The sequence below is a fragment of the Ranitomeya variabilis genome, chromosome 5, assembly GCF_051348905.1.
Source record: "Ranitomeya variabilis isolate aRanVar5 chromosome 5, aRanVar5.hap1, whole genome shotgun sequence".
In the NCBI taxonomy this organism is placed as follows: domain Eukaryota; kingdom Metazoa; phylum Chordata; class Amphibia; order Anura; family Dendrobatidae; genus Ranitomeya; species Ranitomeya variabilis.
The window spans coordinates 423518170-423545069 of NC_135236.1; the positions used below are offsets into that span (position 1 = coordinate 423518170).

The following is a 26900-nucleotide window of genomic DNA, read 5'->3' on the forward strand; positions in this document are numbered from 1 at the left end:
CAGGAGCAAACAGAAATGAACTGATTACAACGATGCCAGGCACTGGACTGAGAATCCAGGAAGTTTAAATAGCAACACCCCAGGCCTAACGAAGCAGGTGAGTACCAACCTGGTAAAAGACAATCCAAGTGCCAAATCACTAGTGACCACAAGAGGGAGCCAAGAAGTATAGTTCACAACACCCTTCACACTTACTCACCTCCTGTGCCAGCGCCATTCCAGAGGAACTTGCATTCTCAGGGCTCATGTGAGGATATTACATTATGTGAGCCCTGTGCCCAATCCGAGCTTGTGTGCCTGCCTTCAGACATATAAGTAATCAAGAGGAAGTCAGAGCTGCGGCTCGCCACTCACTTCCTCTTTATTAAATATTTCTGAAGGCAGGGACAATGACACCAGCGCTGATTGGGTTCACGTCACAACCTCACATGAGCACCTGGAATGGAAGTGCCAACACCTTTGAACGGCACCTGCACAGGCGGTGAGTATAAGTGATTTTATTTTAAAGGGGGCAGACATTCTGAGTGAGAAGGACTTGTCCTAGTAGTGAACAATCCCATTAAATACCTCTTGTAGCTGAGGGCTTTCTATAGTATCTGTTTAGGAATTTCTTTGTGAGTTAAACAAGGCATCTAGACTGCAGATATAAAGCTATGTTCATACTGGGTTCTTCCTTGTGTTAGGCATACGTGTCGTGAAAGCACCCAACTTACATGTGTCAATAGGGATCTACTGCCAAACGTACTTTTTATCTGTCCGTACTATGTTACTATGGCAAAAAAATTTATAAAATGAGCGGATAGGAAATTAGACTAAACTTCGCCATAATCCAAGATACAGTAAAAAAGCATTTATTGAATCGGGACCTTTTAAACATGGAAATCCATGGCTTACAAATGACAACTATTAAAGGAAACTTTTTATCAGGTCATATTGCTCTCTCAAAAATAATGTTATCTATACTGTTAAAGGGTAACCGTCATTTCAATTTTTATTTCAGAAATCAATAGTACACATGAAATAAGCAACTTTGTAATATATCTTATGAGAGAAAACTGCTTCTTTCTCTGCCAAAATTGATCAGTCATTATGAAAACTCTCAATTCTGAGGTAAAATCTGTATTCAGTGAAGACACTCTCCCATTACTGAGATGGGAGCTGCTACTGATAAGATTCTATGTACAGAATGGGAAGAATAGAACTAAGCAACAGCACATGTGAAAAAGACTTGGTTAGAGCAGAGATTGCACATTAATCAATAGTGATGCAGCAGAAAAAAAGGAAACAGAGTTTAGATGACGTGAAATACAGGAGCTTCTCACAAAATTAGAATATCATAAAAAAGTTAATTTATTTCAGTTCTTCAATACAAAAAGTGAATCCCATATATATCAGACATGCAATAATGAGGAAAACAGATAGACCGCACCACCGCCTATAGAATGTAGTGGAAGCTGCTCACCTGCGTTTGAAATCAAGACGTCCGATCACGGGTGCTGTACTCATCAGAATGTCAGTCGTATCCAATAGCAGAGTGAAAGAAGAAGAGAGCACTCTCCAATCGTCCAAAGCAGGTAACTTTATTCACATACGGTAAAACATCTTCACGACCGGGGGTGCTGTACAATGAGAGCGGCAAGCCTGACGACGGCCGTTTCGCGCCTGATGGGCGCTTCTATGGGTCAGGGACTGACCCGTAGAAGCGCCCATCAGGCACGAAACGGCCGTCGTCAGGCTTGCCGCTCTCATTGTACAGCACCCCCGGTCGTGAAGATGTTTTACCGTATGTGAATAAAGTTACCTGCTTCGGACGATTGGAGAGTGCTCTCTTCTTCTTTCACTCTGCCATATATATCAGAGTCGTTACAACAAACAGTGATCTATTTCAAGTGTTTATTTCTGTTAATGTTGCTAATTATGGCTTAGAGCCAATGAAAACCCAATAGTCGTTATCTCAGAAAATTGGAATACTTTATAATACCAGCTTGAAAAATGACTTGTGGGGGGAGGGGGGTGTTCACTGTTTAGGCACATCAAGGGCTCTTCAAACACGACATGGTGTTCACTCTCGATTCCTGCCAATTTTGAGTTCAAAAAGTCAAACGGTGCTCCTTCCCTTTCAAGCCCTGCTGTTCATCCAAACAGTAATTTTCCCCCACATATGTGGTATCAGCGTGCTCGGGAGAAATTGCACAATACATCTTGGGATCCATTTTTTCTTTTTACCATGTGAAAATAAAAACATTTGGGTCTAAATTAAATTTTTGGTCAAAAAAGGTTAAAAGTTAATTTTTTCCTTCCACATTGCTTCACCTGAAGGCTATGTGCACACGTCCGGAATTGCCGCGGAAATTTCTGTGGCAATTCCGCAACTGTGCTGCGGGCAAAAAAGCATGGGGAATTGGCATGCATTTTCCCACTAAACAATAGTGTTTTACAAGTGTAATTAGCTTGCAGAATGCTAGCGTTTTCCAAGCGATCTGTAGCAGTTTATAGGCCCAAGATTAGGTGACAGATTCCATTTAATAAACTTCTTGAATGTGTTTTTGAGCACTTTGAGGTGTGCAGTTTTAAGAATGGTGTCAATTTTGCATATTTTCTAGCATATAGACCCCTCAAAGTCACTTTAAATTTGTTATGGTCCCTGAAAAAAATAGGTTATTAGCATTTAACCTGAATTCTCAATGGCAATAGAGAAACACGTAAACTGTTAAATTAATGGTATTCACTATTAAAGTGAGTTTGATTAATAGAACTGGGTTTTTACATAGCCACTTGTAATCCACTGAATAACGCAGCATGTTAGCTCGTGTTGTCATTTGCTGTAATCCCTCTTTATTGTACCGTTACTCTGACTTTTCATTCCCTTGACACACTGTAATCTGCTTGTTTTCCCATTTAAATCCCCATCACTTCAGCTGTTTTGTGCATTTCTGCATAGAGACACATACCGCCCAATCCCTTGCTTTGATCTAAGCTTTACAAGCCTCTGGAAAAACACTCTGGAGAGCCCTTGACCCAACTGCCAGCTCACCCCTTTCTCAGAGCGATTGCTACGAATTATGGTTAGTTCTCCTCTGCATGTAACATTTACCATGTTCAGTCTGCTGCGTGGGATGAAACTACTTTACTGTATAATGGAGAGACAAATAGTTTTCTTTATCGCCACTCTTTGTGCCTACGAAGATCTATTGAAGGATTCCGAATGCTACATATTTCATCCAAATAAAAGAACTAACACAACCTTGTTTCACATCACTTTCCCAGTGCCTAAAAAGTCATTTTTTATGGGCACCAACACTTAGAATGAGCTCAAAGACACCAATGAAAATCATAATGTAGATTATAGACAGTCACACTAACTTGACTAATATATTAAAAAACTAAACCTGTACCGTCATTTGCCAAAGGGAGCTGGAGTTCTACTTTCTTTTGCCGATATAGTAAAATATTTGTCCTCTAACTTCTCCATCTGAGGCTACGCTCACTTACGTACCGGGGCTTTATGGACTGCTGCATACTTCTTCCCTGAAGCTCCGCCCACTTCCGCACTTCTTCCATTTAGATCCGCCTACTTCTGCATGCGTCCTCCGCACCTTTCTTTAATATTGGGTACGCAGGATATGCGGATGTATGCGGATGCGTCATTTTGATGCACCCGCCAACCGTACAGGAAAGCAGTAAGTTGCGTTCCCATGTGGTCAGCGGTCGCGTCAAAATGGCGCATCCGCATACATCAAACCAAAGAAAAAGAGACATGCATAAACGCAGGGATCAACAAAGTATAACAAATTTTATTAATTCAAGGTCCTAAGACCACACAACTTGGTTTTACCCCTGATGAAGTCACTTTGGTGACGATACGCGTCGGGTAGGCCACATGGGAGCCGGTCCCTCCTTTTTCTACCTCAACCTCCTCAGCTGTACAAAGGGTATGAGCATGTCCATTAGGAATTTATTTTGATTACAAGCTCTCCAGTATGGGCTCTGAGCTTTCTACTTTATTTTTGTAATAACCTTGATCTTTCTTAGGTTGTGTACCTAGTTGAGGCATTGTATTGATAATCCATACGGTCAGGATATGATTGCCTACATATATTGTTTATATTATTGAACCATCCTTTCCTCTATATTGGGTACCAATCTAGCTTTACAATAGTTCTTTGAGAGAGAGCAAAATGTTGCACTGCTAGTATGGAGGTAATTTGATAAGGGACCGTTTTGCCGTGTGTGTGATCTATTGTGTTCCCATCATCTTCTCGGGTATATTGTTTTGTCAATGTGTTTTTTAAGTGTTTTTAATTCCAAGTTGTGTTGTCTTAGGACCTTGAATTAATAAAATTTGTTATACTTTGTTGATCCCTCCGTTTATGCATGTCTCTTTTTCTTTGGTTTGATTGTACTTTTTTGACATGCGGCGGGTCGAGCACACATAGTATTTGGTTAGATGGTGCCCTCTATTTCTAAGCATCCGCATACATCTGCATGTCCTGTGTACCCAATGTTAAAGATAGGTATGGAGGACGCATACAGAAGTAGACTTAAATGGAAGAAGTGCGGAAGTGGGCGGAACTTCAGGGAGGAAGTATGCAGACGTCTGCAAAGCCCCGGTATGCAAGTGTGACCGTAGCCTAAGACTTACTATACACTATGGACAATTTGATTTCTATTCCAATTAAAAATATTTGCCATAGGGTGGTGATTTTAATAAATTAAATTACTGTTCTAATCTACGTGAGCTTAGATGAGTACCTGACAATGCACATGTCTCAGGCCCTTGCTTATGACCACTATGCTTAGAGCACTGAGTGTCTGAAACTTGTTGGTGACTGTGTGGGATTTATAGATGGGGTTTAACAAGTTCCTCTTTTTTTAAAAATGGTGCACCTTCCAAATAAAAAAAAATAAGAATGATATATAAATTACAACAGTAACATTATGTCCTCCCTGTATCTAAAATGGGTTCTTTCCAAAACTGAATTCCTTGTGTTTCTTCCCTCTACTACTCTACCGATGCCCAATATTACAATTTCTGGTGATGGCTCTACCATAACTGCCAAGCATGCATGTTATATTTTTGACTCAGATCTTTCCTTCACTCCCTGTATCCGGTCACTCAATACTCCTGTCACCTGCACCTCAGAAACAATTAAAAAAGTCATCCTTTACTTACTTTTAACTTTCCAAAACGTCTTATTCCCGTCTGAACTATTGCAAGGCTCTCCAAGTCACACTGGAAGTCTCTTATACACTGTAAGCGTACGAAGCCTCGGTTTGGGACCCCATATGTTTGCATTGTAAAAGCCATTTCTGAGCCATAGTTTGATCCAGAGAATCTAAATCGACATCATGTGTCTCAGAGAAACAGCGCTGAATAGTGTTGAGCGATACCGTCCGATACTTGAAAGTATCGGTATCGGAAAGTATCGGCCGATACCGGCAAAGTATCGGATCTAATCCGATACCGATACCTGATACCAATACAAGTCAATGGGACTCATGTATCGGACGGTATTCCTGATGGTTCCCAGGGTCTGAAGGAGAAGAAACTCTCCTTCAGGCCCTGGGAACCATATTAATGTGTAAAATAAAGAATTAAAATAAAAAATATTGCTATACTCACCTCTCCGACGCAGCCTGGACTTCAGCGAGGGAACCGGCAGCGTTGTTTGCTTAAAATTCGCGCTTTAACTTCCTTACTTGAAGTCCCGGCTTGTGATTGGTCGCGCGCCGCCCATGTGACCGCGACGCGACCAATCACAGCAAGCCGTGACGTAATGTTAGGTCCTTCAGGATTTTAAAATTACGTTCCGGCGTTGTGATTGGTTGCGTCGCGGTCACATGGGCGACGCAACCAATCACAACGCCGGAACGTAATTTTAAAATCCTGAAGGACCTAAAATTACGTCACGGCTTGCTGTGATTGGTTGCGTCGCGGTCACATGGGCGACGCGACCAATCACAAGCCGGGACGTCACGGGAGGCAGGACACGCGCGCATTTTAAAATGCGCGCGTCTCCTGCCTCCCGTGACGTCACGGCTTGTGATTGGTCGCGTCGCCCATGTGACCGCGACGCAACCAATCACAACGCCGGAACGTAATTTTAAAATCCTGAAGGACCTAAAATTACGTCACGGCTTGCTGTGATTGGTCGCGTCGCGGTCACATGGGCGGCGCGCGACCAATCACAAGCCGGGACTTCAAGTAAGGAAGTTAAAGCGCGAATTTTAAGCAAACAACGCTGCCGGTTCCCTCGGTGAGGTCCAGGCTGTGTCGGAGAGGTGAGTATAGCAATATTTTTTATTTTAATTCTTTATTTTACACATTAATGTTGTTTCGATACCGATACCCGATACCACAAAAGTATCGGATCTCGGTATCGGAATTCCGATACAGCAAATATCGGCCGATACCCGATACTTGCGGTATCGGAATGCTCAACACTAGCGCTGAATACTAGGGTTGAGCGAAACGGATCGGACAAATTCAAAAATCGCCGACTTTCGGCAAAGTCGGGTTTCATGAAACCCGACCCAATCCTAGTGTGGAATTGGCCATGAGGTCGCCGATCTGCGTGCAAAAGTCACGTTTCATATGACGCTTTCAGCGCCATTTCTCAGCCAATGAAGGAGGACACAGAGTGTGGGCAGCGTGATGACATACTGTAGGTCTCGGTCCCCAACATCATAGAGAAGGGCATGACAGTGATTGGCTTGCTTTCTGCGGCGTCACAGGGGCTATAAAGGGGCGTGCACGCCGACCGCCATCTTTACTTCTGCCGATCTTAGCATAGGGAGAGGTTGCTGCAGCTTCATCAGAAAAAGGGATATAGTTAGTGAGGGAAGATTAACCCCCAAACTGCTTGTGCTGTAGCGATTTCCACTGTCCAACACCACCTTTTTTTTGCAGGGACAGTGGAGGCTATATTTTTGTGCATCAGCTCTGTAGCTTTATTAGGCTGCCTTATAAGGCTCCCTGATAGCTGCATTGCTGTTTGCACGCTGCTGTGCAAACCAACTGCTTTTTTAAAAGCAAAAATCCTGTTGCTCCTTTCTGCACAGTTATCTTGTTTATTTGTCCACACTTTTGTGTGCAGCAGTCCTTTTTATTGCTGCCATACTTGTCCTGAGATCATTGTAGGGAGATTGAAATTGTACTACAGTCCTTGTATTTTTTCATATATCTTCCAGCCACTTTCTGCCACTTACATTGTGTTGTTTTATACACTGGGCCTGAGTTTTGGTTCAGTCTCCCCCCCAAAAAAAAAGTGAGATTCAAATTCTCACAAAGTGGATATACTTCAGTCCTGTTAGTTTGTCGTATATCAGCCAGCCACTTTCTGCCACTTACATTGTGTTGTTTTATGCACAGGGCCTGAGTTTTTGGTTCGGTCTCCCCCCCAAAAAAGTGAGATTCAAATTCTCACAAAGTGGATATACTTCAGTCCTGTTAGTTTGTCGTATATCAGCCAGCCACTTTCTGCCACTTACATTGTGTTGTTTTATACACTGGGCCTGAGTTTTGGTTCAGTCTCCCCCAAAAAAGTGAGATTTAAATTCTCAACAAGTTTATATACACCTTCTACCTTGTTTTACAGTACCATATAATGGTTGTTATTTTGGTTAGATTTTCCAAAAAATGAGGAAGTCTGGTGGAAAAGCCCGTGGGCGGTGGTTGCCAGCTGGTACTGATGGTGGTGGTGGTGCATCTGGTGGTAGTGGCAAAAGCACAATAGCACCTAAGGCTGGAGGTGTTGAGCCAGCGTCATCATCTGGCTACACAAGGCCTCGAAGGCTCCCATATCTGAGAGTAGGAAAACAGCTTTTAAAGCCGGAGCAGCAGGAAAAAGTTTTGGCTTTCCTTGCTGACTCAGCCTCTAGCTCTTTCGCCTCTTCTTCAGAAAGTTCCAAATATAAAAGCAGCGAGTCGTCAGTGGATGCTCCTGGTCAGGAACAAGATGTTTCCTTGTGTCCTTGACCCAAACCAAAAGTGAAGGATGCGTCAGGCCACACTACAGGTTACTCCATGGAGCTCTTTACACATACCGTGCCTGGGTTAGAAAGGGAAATTGTTAACTGCCCATTACAAGATGAATCGGACATGGAGTGCACTGATGCACAGCCACAGCTAGATTATTATGCTGTTCCATTGACTCAGATCACTACATTGCCCTCGCAGTGTACTGAGCCAGAATCTGACCCTGATGAGACTATGGTGCCCGTCCCGAATGCTATAGCACCTTACACGGTGACACAGAGGAAGGTGCACATGACATTGAAGAGGAGGTGATAGATGACCCAGTTGTTGACCCAGATTGTCAGCCATTGGGGGAAGAGAGTGCTGCTGCCAGTAGCTCAGAGACGGAGGAGGATGATCAGCAGCCATCTACATCGCAACAGCTGTCATCTGGCAGGCCCGTATCAGGCCAAAAACGTTTGTCAAAAACAAAAACAGTTTTAGGACAGTGTGGCCATCCGGTGAAAGTAGCACAGCATGCAATGCCTGAAAAGGTATTCCATAGTAGGAAGAGTGTAGTGTGGCAATTTTTTAACCAAGATCCGAATGATCAGTCAAAAGTTATCTGTAAAAAATGCTCAAAGACCTTTAGCAGAGGGAAGAATCTTCAAAATTTAAATACAACGTGCATGCTTAGACATTTAACCAGCATGCACTTGCAAGCCTGGACTAACTACCAAACATCCCGTACCATTGGGTTAATACTTTGCGCCTACTACCACTGTCTGCTACTTAGCAGAGGAGCCCACCCCTGAACCTAGCTATGCCACCTGTTTATTTATGAACAATTTTTTGGCAGACATTTTGCCCACTTTATTATTTGGGCCTACTAACTTTGTCTGCTATTCATTACAGTTTTCCTCCACTGAACAAAGCAATGCCGCCTGTTTAGTCCTGTTACCAATTTTGAACTGCATTTAGCCTACTTTATTATTTGGGCCTATATCTGTGTTTCCTCCTCATCCTGCCCATTGCCCAGTCACTGCTAGATGAGTCTGCTGGTACATTGACCCAGACCACTACATTCCCCTTGCACTCTACACAGCCAGAATCTGACCCTGCTGAAAGTCAGGTTCCCCTTCCCACATACTATAGCACCTTACAAGGGGACAAAGAGGAAGGTGCAGATGAAAATGCAGGTTCCTTCATCAGGTGGGGGGGGCATACTCGTTGGTGACATCACTGGCACAGGGCCCCTCATAGTACGCAAAAGTGTCTCTGCCAGTGGGAGGCGCCACCAGCCGTCAAACACACCGCTGTACTATGAGGGGCCCTGTGCCAGTGCCAATGAGTGGGCCACCCCTGCTTGCTCAGGATCACAGCACTTGCAAAGTTGAAATACTTACCTCTCCCTGCTCTACTGCCGTGACGTATTCCGCGTTTCCTGGGCCCACAAAAATCTTGAGCCAGCCCTACCCCCCACAACTTTAGCCAAATGACCTCCAGTTTTCAATGCCTAACTATTATTATAAAGTAAATTAAGATTGACAAGCTTAAGTAATAAGAATTGATGTTTTTGGCATTAAAATGGGCACTGTAGGTGTTTTCCTGTCCTCCATTCACTGCCGACTTTGATTCCCCATTGACTTGCATTGGGTTTCGTGTTTCAGTCGGCCCCCGACTTTTCGCAATAATCGGCCCGATTTCACCCGACCCGACTTTTGACAAAGTCGGGTTTCGCGAAACCTGACTCGATCCGAAAAAAGTAAAAGTCGCTCAACTCTACTGGATACCAGAGAAGTTGGCGATCAGTAAGTATATTATCACACTGACAATATTACTACCTTTAAACGGGTTTAGGGAAAAAATGTTAATGGGAACGCTGCTGTCATTTCCAGATTCTAGCAAATCATTACTCTAGAAAAGTTCACAAAGTGCCCAATTAGTTTCATTCTTTTTCTTTTCTTTGCAGTTTTAGTTAAAATCTTGAAATTACAACTATTATGTCCGTATTAATACTTGAACTTTTAATTTGAAGCTCATTTATTTCTTAGTCTGTTTGAAATGAGGAGTTATTTTTTGTGAGCAGTCTTCAGGCTCTGAGATCTGATATTGGTGATTTCTAATATTTTTCACAGTTTTTAATTGCTTCATTATTATAGTCAGGTTTTGGAAGTCTGCATGTAATGATGATAATTTTAGATTTCTCTGTAATAGGCATGATCAGATATCCCTACTAAAACTATTTGCTTCTAAGTTTGTGTCTAAAATTTTCAACTAAGATTTTATAAGAAAGGAAAATAATTCACAAAACCTTGAGGACTGACTACATTATTACATTTTTTTAATAGTTTGTCCTTGACAATGACAATCTCTGAAATAAAAAACCAAACCCACCTAACTACCTTGGATGGCATTGCGTACATTTTATTTGTAATAATGTTATGTGCATATTTAACATCACAACAATCTAATTTACAGATCCTACGTATCAGTCAGTAGGACATGAGCCCTCTTCATACCATATAGCATAGAGAGCACCCACTAGATGGCCATCCAGGGGTCTAAATGCAGTAGAAATTTATATTTAGTCATAGAGGGCCTGTTGTCTGCCAAAATATTTGTATTGTGATCAATGCTATGAAAAGAAGGGCACAGCCATAAAAGTGGGATTTTCTAATTGTGACCTATTTGGCTAGCAGAAAGAAGGAATTATATGTACATTTTCGTAAAAATATAATTCTTTATAGAAAAAATGATTGTGTTTTCCAGCACTACAGAACCACTGATCATATACCAGTGTAAGATGACATTGGGAAATATATGCAACCGAGGAACTTACAACAGGAAAAAGAGAGATATTTCTCCAGAGTCAACTCAGGTATAAGAGATTTATATAAAGCCATTTTCATACACCTTATTAGAATATGCTATGATAAAAGACATACTGGGAGTAGCTGGTGGGAGGGGAACTTGCCCTGGGGCTAATTAGGTATGAATATGAAGTATTATGCAAGATGTTGGGTCAGAGGCTCCTTCCTTCCTCCTTCCTCTCTCGTCTGTCATGAAATGACAATACTGAGGTCTGGTTGGGAGAGAAGCGCACAATAGGGTAATACCACAAGAGGAATGTACACTTATATGCTTAAGAGGTGTATCTAACACAACAACGTTATGAATAGACTGTTTGCTTGCTGCTTAATATATGCCACTACAGACAGATGCCATTCACAAAAGATAATTAAAGGGAATCTGCCACCTAGAAAAATACTATTCAAGTGCAGATATAAGGGTAATGTGCGGGTAGATCGCAGCATGTGTGCACAGAGCAGTGATTACAGCATGCTCACTGCATAGTGATAGGGGATTACAATCGCTCCTTGTACCCCCTCGGTGACTGGAAGCCAGCGGCTATTGGGAGAATAAAACTTCATTTTCTACCTGCTCCAGTAGGGCTGCCTGCCAGACATGATTTAAATGTTCTGTACTTGCAGATTAATCGCTATATCTGCAGGTAAATTGTGTTTCTTGATGTTACTGGTTCCCTTTACTGTTATTCACCTTCTCTGTCAGTGGTTTCAATGTTTTTCTGATTGCTATATAGGTGTATCATTTTGACCCAATTTTACAGCAGTAGTGTCAATAGCAAATACCTTACAAATGTCATATGTACATACATGAAATTGCAAGGGAGGGGAGGACCCTAGACCCGTAGCAAGGAAATGCAATCTACCCTCAGCATTGTATTTGTAATTGACTTTCCTCCAGCACAAAAAACTGGTAAACATCTCATCTACAGTGCATTCAAGCTGATTCCATTGAAACTTATAACACTGGCCTCCAACAGTTTCATGGGGTTAAAAAGCTTGATGGGAAGTCTCCAGCATTTCTCTGTATGATGTGTGAATGTATACTAGAATATGCAAATGCAGGGGTAAAAGTTTTACGCACATAGTGAAGCTATTATAAAGAAGTTGTCCAGTACTTTGCTTTTTATATAAAGATATAATATATTTATTATAAGTGTATACATATACTAGATGGAGGATCAATGCTATCGCATCGGGAGGGCGGTAATGTCACGATGGGGGCAGGCTTTGCAGCATTGAGAATCTCTCCCCCCAATATGCTCACCCACCTATCCACTCTCTCTTTCCCCATGTGCTGACTTCTCCCGTCTGTGCTCTCTGCTTTGACCTGTCTACCCCATGTGCTATCCCCCCGTCTGCTGTCTCTCTCCTTCCTGTGCTGTGTTCTCCCCTCATGTGCTGTCCAGTTTGAGCTGTCTCCCCCTGTGCTGTCTCTCTCACACCTGTGTGCTTTCTCTCTCCCCCATCTGATGTCTTCTCCTCTCATGTCATCTCTTTTTTTAACCTGTGTACCCCATGTGCTCTCCCCCTTGTCTGCTCTCTCTCCACCACTGTGCTGTCTTCTTCCCTCATGTACCGAACATACCACAGCTCCTGGGCAGGGGAGGAAGCAAAAGACAATACTGACATTACAGCAGGGGATCACAGTGGATCCATTTTGTGAGGTTTAAAAACAGTGAAATATTTTACATGACAAAAGAAATCCTCTGTGATCCCCTGCTGTAATGTCAGTATTGTCTTTTGCTTCCTCCCCTGCCCAGGAGATGTGGTATTCTCCGTACACTGTCAGACACATACAATTTTTAAAATGAACTTTCGTTTGTGGGAAAACCCTTTTGATGTGACCGGCTTCCTCTGCATGTAGAGATGTCGTGCATCTGCCACCGGGATCAGCTGAATGATTCACTGCGCCTGCGCAGAATTCGCGCAGGCGCAGTAAATCAGACCGCCACTATATTTGTGCAGGTAGCGGTGGTCACATTAAAACTGCGCATGCGCTCCTCCTGTACAAAGATGGCGGTGGTCAGTGACTCATTTGGCTGATCCCGGCGGTGGCGTGTTTGCAACGATGTTCCGCTGGTGTTACCACGTAATAGACTGTATATGGCGTATACTGTGTGTGTGAGTGTGTGTGGTGCATACGGCGTATACAGTGTGCGTGTGTGGTGCATACGGCAGTTACAGTGTGTGTTTGTGTGTGTGATGCGTACGGCGTATGCAGAGTGTGTGTGTGTGTTTGGAGCGCCCGCTAGGACCGTGGGGTACTCGTACCGGGCTGGTTCTGTTCTTAAAGGGATGGTCACAGTGGCAGTGACCCGGTCCGTGGCCCTGGGCGTCCAGCAAAAAGGGGATTAATGGAAATGGGAATAAAGTCTAATGTAGTATGTTTGTGATGCCACCTATGGTACTCGGCCAGGGATTGCCAACGCTGCTTAAAGGGGTCCTCTGGGGCTGATAGTTTGGCAGCTTAGATGGTATAGCTCCCCACAGGTAGAGCTTGGTTCCCAGGGCTCCCGGTGTAGCTGGTAAAAGGGATGGTTGACGGTGGAGTGCAGGAAAGAACTGGAGGACACAGGGTTGTAGTTTTTTTTACCTTTTACTGATGCAGTTCAGGTACAGGTTACAGGTGGTCTTTGGAATCTGGGCAGCCTGGAAGCAATTCAAAATCCACCTAGCCAGGTGGGGTTGGAAGCCTTCCTTACTGCGCTGTGTTCTCAGTCCCTTGTTGCCTGAGGCTCTGTACAAGGTCCTCTCTCTCTGTCCCTTTAGGTGGACACTACCCACATGGTAGGCAACTCAAGTCTTTTTACAGGTGTCCCTTCTCGTGGTGATTCTGGGCTCTATCTGCTGCTGTGCCTTCGGGTGAAATGGTGGCCAGAAGACTTGGAATCTCCTGCCAGCTGTTTTCTGCTGTGGGGCATCCAGTTACCCCCTCAACCTCGGAATTCCAGCCTCTGGCTTCTGCGCTTGATCCTGGAGTGAGCCCAATCGCAGCTCCACTCCAGTTTCTCTCTCTCCCCCTTTGCTCCTTCTCCCCTCACTGTCTTCTACAATTTGCCTGACTCTCCTGTCAGGAGCTGCAGAGCCGCATGTCTGCTCAGCTCCAGCTCTCCTCACAGACTCACCACTAACTCCTCCACCCAGAATATATAGGGAAACTACCCTTAAACTGGGTCTAGAGCTCCCCCTTCTGGCCTGGAGTCAGAACAGTGTTGTGTGTACATGTTACCTGTTAAAGGGATCCTTGTCGCTTCCAGTCATGGCATCACCCCTCTGTGAGAAAGACAATACCACTGTAACAACCGAGTTACTGGGGTGTTACATTTGTGTGTGGTGTGATGGTGTTCCGCTGGTGGTGCCGCGCAAGAGGCTGGCACTACCAGCACTTTCCATATTGAGACACCCACTACTTGGGTGTCCCAATATGGAGGTCGGTGAACTTCCGCCATTTGGAATTCTGGGATCCGGACACAACTGGACGGAACAGGATGTGAAGACATTACAAGGTAGGTATATATATATATATATATATATATATATATATATATATATATATATATATATATATATATATACGCACACAGGGTGGGCCATTTATATGGATACACCTAAGTAAAATGGGAATGGTTGGTGATATCAACTTCCTGTTTGTGACACATTAGTATATGGGAGGGGGGAAGCTTTGCAAGATGGGTGGTGACCATGGCTGCCATTTTGAAGTCGACCATTTTGGATCCAACTTTATTTTTTCCAATGGGAACAGGGTCATGTGACACATCAAGCTTATTGAGAATTTCACAGGAAAAACAATGGTGTTCTTGGTTTTAACGTAACTTTATTCTTTCATGAGTTATTTACAAGTTTATGACTACTTATAAAATGTGTTCAAAGTGCTGTCCTTTGTGTTGGATTGTCAATTCAACTCTCTTCTCCCACTCTTGACACACTGATACCAACACAGCAGTAGAAATGCTGTGTCACATGACCCTCTTCCCATTGGAAAAAATATAGTTGGATTCAAAATGGCCGACTTCAAAAAGGCCGCCATGGTCACCACCCATCTTGAAAAGTTTTCCCCCTCCCATATACTAATGTGCCACAAACAGGAAGTTGATATCACCTACCATTCCCATTTTATTTAGGTGCATTCATATAAATGGCCCACCCTGTATGTATATATATATATATTCACACTGTACATATACAGTGGGGAAAATAAGTATTTCATACACTGCTCACTTTACAAGTTTTCCCACCTACAAAGAATGGAGAGGTCTGTAATTTTTATCATAGGTACACTTCAGCCAAGACAGACTGAATCTAAAAATCTAAAAATAAAAAACATAAAATCACATTATATGATTTTTAAATAATTAAATGGTATTTTATTGCATGAAATAAGTATTTGATCACCTACCAACCAGCAAGAATTGTCTCTCCCAGACCTGTTAGTGTTTCTTTAAGAGGCCCTCCTACTCTGCACTCATTACCAGTATTAATTGCACCTGTTTGAACTCGTTACCTGTATAAAATACACCTGTCCACACACTTAATCACACTCCAACCTCTCCACCATGGCCAAGACCAAAGAGCTGTCTAAAGATAACAAGGACAAAACTGAAGACCTGCACAAAAGTGGCATGGGCTACAGGACAATAGGCAAGCAGCTTGGTAAGAAGGCAGCAACTGTTGGCACAATTATTAGAAAATGGAAGAAACACAAGATGACTGTCAATCTTCCTCGGTCTGGAGCTCCATGCAAGATCTTGCCTCGTGGTGTAAAGATGATTCTGAGAAAGGTCAGCAATTTCCCCAGAACTACATGGGAGGACCTGGTCAATGACCTGAAGAGAGCTGGGACCACAGTCTCACACTTTACTCTTAGTAGCTCACTACGTCTTCATGGATTAAAATTCTGCTGGGCACACAAGGTCCCCCTGCTAACACCAGCACATGTCTAGGCCCATTTGAAGCTCACTAATAACCATCTGGATGATCAAGAGGAGGTATGGGAGGAGTTCACGTGGTCAGATGAAGCCAAAATAGAACTTTTTAGCACAAACTACACTCGACGTGTTTGGAGGAAGAAGAAGGATGAGTACAACCCCATGAACACCATCCCAACTGTGAATCATGGTGGGAGAAACATACTTTGGGGGTGCTTTTCTGCAAAGGGAACAGGTGGACTGCACCGTATTGAAGGGAGAATGGATGGGGTCATGTATTGCAAGATTTTGGCCAACAACCTCCTTCCCTCAGTAAGCGTATTGAAGATTGGTCCTGGCTGGGTCTTCCACGATGACAAATACCCAAAATACACAGCCAGGGCAACTAAGGAATGACTCCGTAAGAAGCATTTCAAGGTCCTGGAGTGGCCTAGCCAGTCTCAAGACCTGAACCCAATAGAAAATCTTTGGAGGGAGCTGAAACTCAGTGTTGCACAGCAACAGTCACAAAACCTGAAAGATCTGGAAAAGATCTGTATGGAGGAGTGGTACAAAATCCCTGCTAGGGCATTTGGTACAAAAAAAAAAGAACTGAAAACTCCTTTAACAACTTTTGGCACTCCATTTGCTGCTTTATGATACCTCCTTAATGTTATGAAGTGTGCCATAGTGTATTTTTATTATGAATTTTGTTTTATTTCCGAAGAAGAAATACTTCTAATATGCTTTATTTTTCAGTTGTTTTTGATATATCTTGTGTTTTTGGATCTTGCTGTCAGGGAATTGCTTACATGCACAGTCTAAAACCTGTGTAACCGTAAATCCTACTCTGTTTAGAAGTGGATGAAATTGTATCCAAGCTAGGGAATGCTCTGTGAGCTAAATGCATCTGTAGTGTTGTAAGGCGGACGACCAGAACGCGGGTACCTGCGCGCCGGGTCCAGAACTCATAAGGCTGCATCCCCTGTTCCCTGGGGAAAACAATAGCGAGTCAGACCAACCTCCTGACCATGGGGGCATATAAAGGAGAAAGTGCGTGCAGCAGAGAGGAGCTTGGCGCCATCCTGGGGCAGTGCGCAGTCAGGTGAGCGGCGCGCCCCGTCCTGCCCACAGAGGACCGACGCTGCGACAGGCCGCATAGAGAACAAGAAATGGAGTGTGGAGGGCACCACTATGCAATGTTAAGAATGGGGTTCACCTATGGGCAAAAAGGTTGAGAACATGCAAGACACAAGAAAAAGCATGCCATATATTTAGGGAACACCCAGACATATTTTATACTCAGTTTATTACAGAAAAAGTTCAGCACAATCATTACACTTAGGACACAATAACAATTAAAACCATTTAAAAACAATTATGAAACATCCAAAAAGCCATGTCCAATAGTGTGGATCATGGACCACCCCGTGACTACTCAAACATGCTCAATATTGGAAACATAGGCTCAAAAATGAGTATATTGATATCATTCAAAAAAGTATGTATATGGGCTGCCCCATCTATTCACAGTACCAGATAAGTTGTGTGGTGGACAAAAAGAAGGAATAGTTCTATATATGCCCGTGTATATATCTGCACACATACACATATATGTAAACAGGTCTAACAAATAGTAACGACCATATCTGGATTAATAGACTAAATAATGTAGGCAATAATAAGAAAAAGAATCCTAAAATACAGCCGTCCAACAAACCCAGCTGGATACACCAAATATGGTGTCACAGTCATGGAAGCAAATGCAGAATATAGCATGGTCAAAGAACCATAAATATCTGTTGATATACGAAACCTGTTATCCACCTAGAGGTAAGGAAAAGGCCAGAGCTCAGACCCCACAAATGGGGCATAAAGATACCCAATAGAGAGCCATGCGAGCAAGGAGTAATGGCGGGTGAACCCCACGCGTATCGCCACCAAAGTTGTGGCTTCTTCAGGTGAGGAAATTCCTCCCCTGAAGAAGCCACAACTCTACGCGTGGGGTTCACCCGCTATTACTCCTTGCTCGCATGGCTCTCTATTGGGTATCTTTATGCCCCAAGCGCTCTGCTCTTCTGTGCTGCTGGGACCCTGCCACTTACTGCAGCCTGGGGTCAGAAGTCAGGACATCAGACGCCCACTTCCTCCTGTCTAGCGAGGCAGCAGGGACAGAAAGGATTTACCAGCTGCTGTTAACCTTACCCTGAGTGCATGGAGCAGAAGCGCAGAAAGCCCGGAGTTGTACCTGGAACTAGCTAGGAGGCAAGCTCTAATAGAATTAAGAAAAAAAAGCTGTGTCCACTCTTCTTCCCTCAAAAAATCACCAGTCCTGTGGTGAACTATACTCCCAGCATGCCATAGGAGCTGCTGTACATGCTGGGAGTTATAGTTCTCGAAAGCAGGGAAAAGGGTATGTGCACACGTAGTTTTGATGGCTGCGGATTTTTCCACAGCAGATTTCAGAAATCCGCAGGTAAAAGGCACTGTGTTTTACCTGTGGATTTACCACGGATTTATCGCGGTTTTTATGTGGATTTTGTGCGGATTCCACCTGCACTTTTACACCTGCGGATTCCTCTTATGGAGCAGGTATAAACCGCTGCGGAATCTGCACAAAGAATTGACATGCTGCGGAATAAACAGCGCTACGTTCCCACACTTTTTTTCCGCAGCATGTGCATTGCGGATTTGGTTTTCCATAGGTTCACATGGTACTGTAAACACATGGAAAACTGCTGCGGACCCACAGCAAAACCCACAACGTGTGCACATAGCCTAATAGTCAACCATGGGACATAGATGGCACCTGTGGGATCTTAAAGTAAATCTGATGGCTGAGGGTATGTTTCCACTTGGCGGATTTGCTGTGGATTTGATGCAGTATCCTATCCGCAGCAGCCAGATGTTACAGCATAGTGGATGGGATTTTAGGCCAGTCATTACACTGGCTACCCAACCAATCCAGAATCCAGTACAAAACTACTACCCTCATCCACAAAGCACTCCATGGCTCAGCACCACCCTACATCTCCTCTCTGGTCTCAGTCTACCAACCTACCCGTGCCCTCCGCTCTGCTAATGACCTCAGGTTAGCATCCTCAATAATCAGAACCTCCCACTCCCATCTCCAAGACTTTACACGTGCGGCGCCGATTCTTTGGAATGCACTACCTAGGTTAATACAATTAATCCCCAATCCCCACAGTTTTAAGCGTGCACTAAAAACTCATTTGTTCAGATTGGCCTACCGCCTCAACGCATTAACCTAATTATCCCTGTGTGGCCTATTAATAAAAAACAACAACATAATCACGTTCCTCCATCATGTTCTCATACACTTTATGCAGTTAATAGCCTCTGTGTCTGTACTGTTACATACTTAGGCAGTTAACTGGTTCATGCAGCTTTACATGAACACCCGAGCCTTACACTATGGCTGGTCCAAATAACTAAAGCAATTGTTACCATCCACCTCTTGTGTCTCCCCTTTTCCTCATAGATTGTAAGCTTGCGAGCAGCAGGGCCCTCATTCCTCCTGGTATCTGTTTTGAACTGTGATTTCTGTTATGCTGTAATGTCTGTTGTCTGTATAAGTCCCCTCTATAAGTTGTAAAGCGCTGCGGAATATGTTGGCGCTATATAAATAAAATTATTATTATTATTTATTATTATCTCCACTAAGCTTGCACTGACACCTCCACGACGTTATCCCAGGTCCTTTGCGCAATGCATCCCTTGGAACGGAAGGCGCCGCGTGCACCGCTGAGAGACGGGAGGACTCCGGGGGCCATCGGAAGGTAAGTATATCAATATTTTTTATTTTAATTCTTTTTTTTTTTTTTTTTACAGGGATATGGTGCCCAGTCTGTGGAGGAGAGTCTCCTCTCCTCCACCCTGGGTACCAACCGCACATGATCCGCTTACTTCTCGCATGGTGGACATAGCCCCATGCGGAAAGTAAACGGATCAATGCATTCCTATGTGTGCGGAATCCCTGCGATTCCGCAAAATAATGAAAATACTGTGTTTTTTTCCGGAATGCGTTTCCGCTCCGGAAATAAACGCAGCATGTGAACAAAAATTGCGGATTGCATTCTATTAAATAGGATGCTTAATGTATGCGGTTTTTTTCGCGTTATATATACGTGAAAAAAACGCGAAAAATCCTGAACGTGTGTACTTAGCCTTAAGGTACCTTCACACGAAACGACTTTACAACGAGAACGACAACGATCCGTGACGTTGCAGCGTCCTGGATAGCGATATCGTTGAGTTTGACACGCAGCAGCGATCTGGATCCTGCTGTGATATCGCTGGTCGTTGAATAAAGTTCAGAACTTTATTTGGTCGTCAGACTGGCGTGTATCGTCAGGTTTGACACCAAAAGCAACGATACCAGCGATGTTTTACGCTGGTAACCAGGGTAAATATCGGGTTACTAAGCGCAGGGCCGCGCTTAGTTACCCGATGGTTACCCTGGTTACCAGCGTAAAAGTAAAAAAAACCCAAACAGTACATACTCACCTGCGCGTCCCCTGCCGTCCGCTTCCTGCTCTGACTGAGCGCCGGCCCTAAAGTGAAAGTAAAAGCACAGCGGTGACGTCACCGCTCTGCTGTTAGGGCCGGCGCTCACACAGTACAGGAAGCGGACGCCGGGGGACGCGCAGGTGAGCATGTACTGTTTGTTATTTTTACTTTTACGCTGGTAACCAGGGTAAACATCGGGTTGCTAAGCGCGGCCCTGCGCTTAGCAACCCAATGTTACCCTGGTTACCCGGGGACTTCGGCATCGTTGGTCGCTGGAGAGCGGTTTGTGTGACAGCTCTCCAGCGACCAAACAGCGACGCTGCAGCGATCGGCATCGTTGTCGCTATCGCTGCAGCGTCGCTTCGTGTGAAGGTACCGGCTTTAGTGTGTAACCACCATATGACAAGTGGGCCTGTGTACCTTCAAATGCCAGGGCTGAATTTTTGTCCCAGTCTGGCCCTGCCGGAGACTGACCGCTGCCACCAGAAGATGAGGCATTGTTATCTACAGGAGCCCACTAGAAAAGACATCACGCCTGCCGTTGTCGGCGCTATTGACTTCATTGTCTGAGGGACTACCGACTTGTTAATTGTATTCACCGGAATCACTGTTACCTGATCCTTTATTCTTGAACTCTGCATATCCTTTTGCAATTAGACTGTTCATTCCCCTGTTTAACCCACTACCTCCCTGTGTGGAGTATTCCCTGTTCGTTAAATATTGTTAACCCTTGCTCTGCCTCCTGTCCGTCACTGCATCCCGCAACCTGCTTACACTGTACTAGATTGCTACTGTATAATGTGAAAAGAATTGGTGTCAGTTTTCTGTATTAGAATACATTATTGTGATGACAAATGTAGAAACACATTTTACCAATTTACATGATCGGCACACAATGTGCAAGACATCAAATCGGCTTAGAAAAATAAAGTGCTCTACACATCCAAACAGTTTGTGCTTCATAGATGACATTTCCATAGTTACATAAATATAATTAATCTTCTGTTCAGGGAGAATCAGTATCAGGCTATTGAGTAATTAGGTAATAATATGGAAATGTGTTTATACTGCAGCAGCAGCAGCGCTCGCTGTCTCTATACAATATTTCATGTATAGTCATATACTCCCGTACATTACAGGGCCGTACTTTGCTGTGTGGAGTAGCTGTAAAATTGAACTTGGCTGCATTACACTCACAGCAATACGGCCATAGAACAAGCAAATTACAGCAACCTTCAAGAATTCTGAGCACTTTTCTAATGAGCACATATATTTGCTTCCTAAATAAAACTTAGTGAGGTTTATGTAATGGCTACCTTTCACATGACAATCCAGTCTATAGACTGAAAGTGTATTGTTATTCTGCAACTGGAAAGAGCACATGCATCCAAGGTGATATCTATATATTTTGTTGGTGAGGATAGCATTTGTAGAGCCAAAAATTACGCCACATAAAAACAATTTGTCTTTGTAGGCTTTACTAATAAATCCTTTTTATGAGTGAGGCTGCCTGGGAATGGTGGTGGGGGATGTACTCAAAAGTTTACTTATTTTGGAAATAAAATCCTGTGTTTGCTTTCAACAGGAAACAATTTTATTCCGTATTTAATATAAAATAAAAGATATATATGTGAGAGATAGAGAAATAGAGGACACATGCCAGATCTTAGCAAAACAGGTGAAAAGATGTATTCCATGCCCAAAGTATACAATGTTTTGGTTCCAACAGTGAGCATTTCTTAAGTTAAGGAGTGCGGTCTCTATTTCTTACATATTATCATGATCCAATTATCATGATCCAGGAGCCAGTGGGTTTGGAGAATTGCACTCATACTCTTGAGGTTGGTGCTGCTTTGCTTTGGTGGACCAAGGGTTAATACTTATAAAAAGTTGATCTTTATTCCAAAATGTTAAAAAGAAGTCACAACAGTGAGAAGACAAGGCAACGTTTTGGCCATATCTGGCCTTTGTCAAGCCTAAAAATACAGATTAATGCTAAAATCCAAGGAGGTGGGCCTATCCAAGCCAATAAAATCTAGTTTGGAAAAAAATTACCTTTTCTTCTTTTTAGTAAAAAAAAAGTGCAAATGTAGTGGCGGCATCCCTGCATGATACCGCTCTTCCCCAGCAGGGACGTCAACTCACTCACCGCCTCAGCCCCGCACTTTCCCCTCCTTCTTCTGGTGCTACTACCCGGGTTCTGCCCACAGCTCGCAGATGCCCGGGCACTGTGCTTAGAACTCACACCTGATGGGAGGTTCCTGTGCAACATTATTAGTCTGTTTCTAAACACACTTGTTAGTTCTCAGGTCCCAGTACTCATATCCCAGTATACCTGCCTGTATACTATCAGCCATGCCTGCCTGCCTATCAGCCGTGCCCGCCAGCCTGTTTACCAGCCGTGCCCGCAAGCCTGTCTATCAGCTGTACCTGCATCTGTCTGCCAAGATACCAGTCTTGCCTGCTAGTACCTGCCTGTTTGTGTGTCTTTTATGTTAGTGACTATACCAGCCACGCCAGCCAGTAATTGCCAAGTTTACCTTTCCTGGCCACTCCTGCCTCCTGTCCCTTGGGGTCAGCTGCCATCCACCCAAGGTCAGACCTGGAGTAGCAACTGGTTCCGCCTTTTTTTTGTCCCTCCTCAGATTGCGGTATCGTCAGCCACGTGCACCTGAGGTTTGATCTTGGTGAGCCTCCTAGCCACACACCTCCAGGCTCTCCTCAGATCATGGTACAGTGGTTCCACCACTCAGTCCGTTACAGTAAACTGATACATATGGATGTACAGAAAATCTGAGGCACCAAGGGATAATCCTTATAAAAACTTGATCTGTATTACAAAATGTTACAAAGAAGTCACAACAGTGAGAAGACAATGAAACGTTTTGGCCATATCTGGCTAGTCTCAAGTCTAAAAATAGTTTGATGTTAAATTAATGGTTTGAGTGTATCCAAAACAATTACATTTAGTTGGGAAACCCCCACCCTTTTAAAAAAAAAATTTTTAGTAAAAAAAAAAATGTTTAAGAAGCGTAACTGATGTAGATGGATGTATTACATTTATTAATCGTATATTGGTACATGTGTGCATATATTTTTTTAGGGCCTAGGTGGACATACAATTGGTGCAACTAGGGCAGACGCACAGGAGCCTAAGACATAAGGGGGCCACTTCCACCTCCAAACCAGCATCTGTCAGAGACATACTATTAGATTTGCATGGGGGTCCTTTTCTGTCTGTGACTGCCCCTGGTTTATTATATACTTCTATCACATAAGTCATACGTCTGTAAATTTACAAATGTGAACCTAGCCAAAAGTATTTGTGTATTCATTGTAAATCTTAAACAATCTCATATCTGTTATGCTGGTGCCTCATCCAAAAAGTGGAGAGACCCATCTTCAAAGACGTGCTTTGGGGGCTCTTGCTTCTTTATACTACAGAGCAGTGTTCCCCAACTCCGGTCCTCAAGAGCCACCAACAGGTCATGTTTTGAGGATTTCCTTAGTATTACACAGGTCAGTGAATGCTTGCTTGTGCAGGTGATGCAATTATCACCTGTGCAATACTAAGGAAATCCTGAAAACATGACCTGTTGGTGGCTCTTGAGGACCGGACTTGGGGAACACTGCTACAGAGCAATATGCAGCTCTTTTGGAGGAGTCTTTGGTTCAGCTGGGATGAGAGGTTATATTTTCCTTGGAACAAGACCTGTAATTAAATCTCCATATACCTCCTGCTGCATCTCTTCAATGAGAACCTCCACCTCCAAGCCAGTAGCGAACACATACAAAAGTGTGCCTCTGTGCAAGATCAGTATATGGGCCCCTTTTTGTGTCTGTGATAAAAGTAGCTTGCTTACTTCTTGGGCCCCTGTGCGACTGCAAAGGTTGCATCAATGGTGGGTTTGGCCCTTGCTCCAAGCTTCGTCAAGAGCATCTCATCCAGCTAAACATTACTCTACTGACATTTGCAAAGAACAAACAACTGTCTACAAAGAGATGTCCAGTTTGAGTGTATGAGACAGTTTTGAGAGCTAAGCTGAAACTTTTTTGCAAGTATTTTTGCCTGTCAGTCTCCAGCACAAGCCCTCCCTATCTCAAACTGTATTTTTTATGAAATATTAATTTATTGACCAAATTGTTGTTTTATGGTGTTCTCTAGGGTCTCCAGCATCACTGGATTCTCCCAGTAGCCCGGCTGTTTGACAGTGAATACCATTTCCGTGTAGCCACACCGGTAAGTTCACATGAAATCTCATAGGCTCGCTGTGTCTATATTGCTATTTTCCCAGATTTCACCATGCTGTTTTTTTGTAGCAATCCAAAATATGAGAAGAAACGTATCAGAATATTAGAAGTATATAGCAGAATAGAAGAAATCATTTTGGAAGCCACAACATTATTTCACTTTGGTTCTAGAAAAGTATTTTGAAGTTATTACATTTCACAGGAAATTCTGAAAATGAAGTCAATTAAGAAAACACTAAAGCAGTTTATTTAGAGAGGTAACTTTCATAAAGGAAAAAGTGGAGACACATTAGAAACAGTAACTCCCCCCCATATTGCATTTTGTTGCAGTCGGCGCAGGGTCACAAAGACGCATGCGAAGGTATCCGCATACATCCGCATGGCCTTGCGTACCCAATGTTAAAGATAGGTATGCAGGACGCATGCGAGACGTAGGTGGAGCTGAAGGAAGAGGCGTGGCAGTGGGCGGGGCTTAATGGAAGAAGAAGCCCTGCCGAACGCTAGTGTGAAACTAGCCTTAGTGTATTCATATGCTCACCTACCGTCTTCTCCGATATCCAGCATCACTCTGCTTCTCTTCTCAGTGACTCCACCACTTTTCAGACTCTCCACATCACACTGGGGTTTATGTGTGAGCCGGAAGTCTCTTTTACCATGTAAGCATATGTAGTCTCCTTCTGACGCTCCATAAACTTACATTGTAAAAGTCACTTTGGGGTCACACAGAGCGCAGCGTGATCAGGAGAGTCACTGAGAAAAGAAGCAGAGCGGTGTTGGATCCCGGAGAAGACAGAGGTATGTGCCCATGTTATCACACTGACACTACACCACATATATGTATGCACCGATTTAAAGAAGAAATGTTCATGGGAGGACTTTGAACAGACTTGTACTACAAAGTGCAATATGTTGCTGCCAATGTCTATTAAACTGATTCAAATTCATTTTTTTTGCAGGATCTTGCAAACTGCTCAACAGATCCACACTTTGCTGGAATCTTATACACAGACTATTTCTTTTATTTTTATAGAGAATGTATGTAATTAGACCCCATATTACTATTTCTCCATGCCCCCATATTTTAACTGTACAAATATTATATGACATTGTTTCTTTTGTCAATGGGTTTGTTAATCCTGCAGTAGGCTAAACTACATTAATAACTTGTTATCTGTTCATGTTATCTTATTTTAGATGAGTAGTCAGGAAACGTGAACCATCCAGGTGTAAATAAGAGAAGTAGATTTCAGTCCTCATAAAATGATACTGAAGCTTGTACAATAATTGTGTTCACAAGACTGCAGCACCTCCATATATACTTTATACATGACCTTTAGCTCGGCTTCTGCTGCCTGTTGTGAATCACTACTTTGTGATTCATACTTAATAAAACTGTTAACCTCAGGCTGGGTTCACATAGTATTTGCCCCTACAGTCAGTGGCTCCGTCAGGGCTGACATCTGAACCCCCACATAACATGATTTGGCCACATGCACTGACGGGGCCATTGACTGTAATGATGCAGACGGAGTCACCGTGTACGCTCTCGTACATCATTTTTGGTTGTATATGCCTACTTGAGGCGGACACCAAGATGTAGTCGATCACTTGCTGTCCGCCTTCAATAGGTGTATACGGCCAACAATGATGCACCATCGAGCACATTGTGACTGCGTCTGCATCATTATAGTCAATGGCCCCGTTGGTGCATATGCCCGAATCCCATTTTGTGGTGGTACCACTAAACTTGGGGACAAACGGTATATGAACATAACTTTAGAAGTAAAGTTTTGAAAATATGATTCCTTTATTGTATTCATGATATTTCTTTTAAATGAAATAATAATTGTTATTATTATTACATATGTAAGTAAATTGTTCCCGGACTATGTAAAGATTCAGCTGGAATGTGAGATGAAGAACACAATTATGTAATTACAGAATACAGTTATTCAGTTTATTGCTCTTTGTGCAGTTTCATTTTTCTCTATCGATTATTCAACTGTATTTTGACATTTTATGGATCATTTATTTTACTTTGGAATTAGTTAGTTACAGTGGGTACCAAATGCTATGGGGCAGATCTATGAAAAGTGACTAAAAGAAAAACTGGATCAACATACACAATCACAGGCAAACTTTAACTTTCTTTTTTATCACAGTAGTTTAAAGGGAATCTGTCAGCAGGTTTTTGCTACCTCATCTGAGAGAGGCATAATGTAGGACCAGAGACCCTGATTCCATCGATGTCACTTAATGGGTTGCTTAGTGTAGTTTTGATAAAATCACAGTTTTATCAGCAGGAGATTATCATTAGAGGGCTAGTAAACCTAATGCTAGGTAGTCAAGAATATTCATGAGCTCTGT

At 43.2% G+C, this 26900-nt stretch overlaps 1 protein-coding gene across 2 annotated transcripts in view; it reads left to right on the forward strand.

The window, feature by feature from the left end:
- The window catches only part of MYRFL (myelin regulatory factor like), a 365303-nt gene extending 338810 nt beyond the window's left edge, over positions 1-26493 (forward strand). Inside the window, exons 23-25 of one of the 2 annotated variants that reach the window (XM_077265271.1) lie at positions 10730-10838; positions 24448-24522; positions 25490-26493. In XM_077265271.1, the coding sequence (XP_077121386.1) occupies positions 10730-10838; positions 24448-24522; positions 25490-25576 (271 nt within the window). In that variant the 3' untranslated portion in view covers positions 25577-26493. The remainder of the gene's footprint in view (positions 1-10729; positions 10839-24447; positions 24523-25489) is intronic. The other variant, XM_077265272.1, reaches the window with a different exon arrangement.
- Positions 26494-26900: the final 407 nt, after the last annotated feature.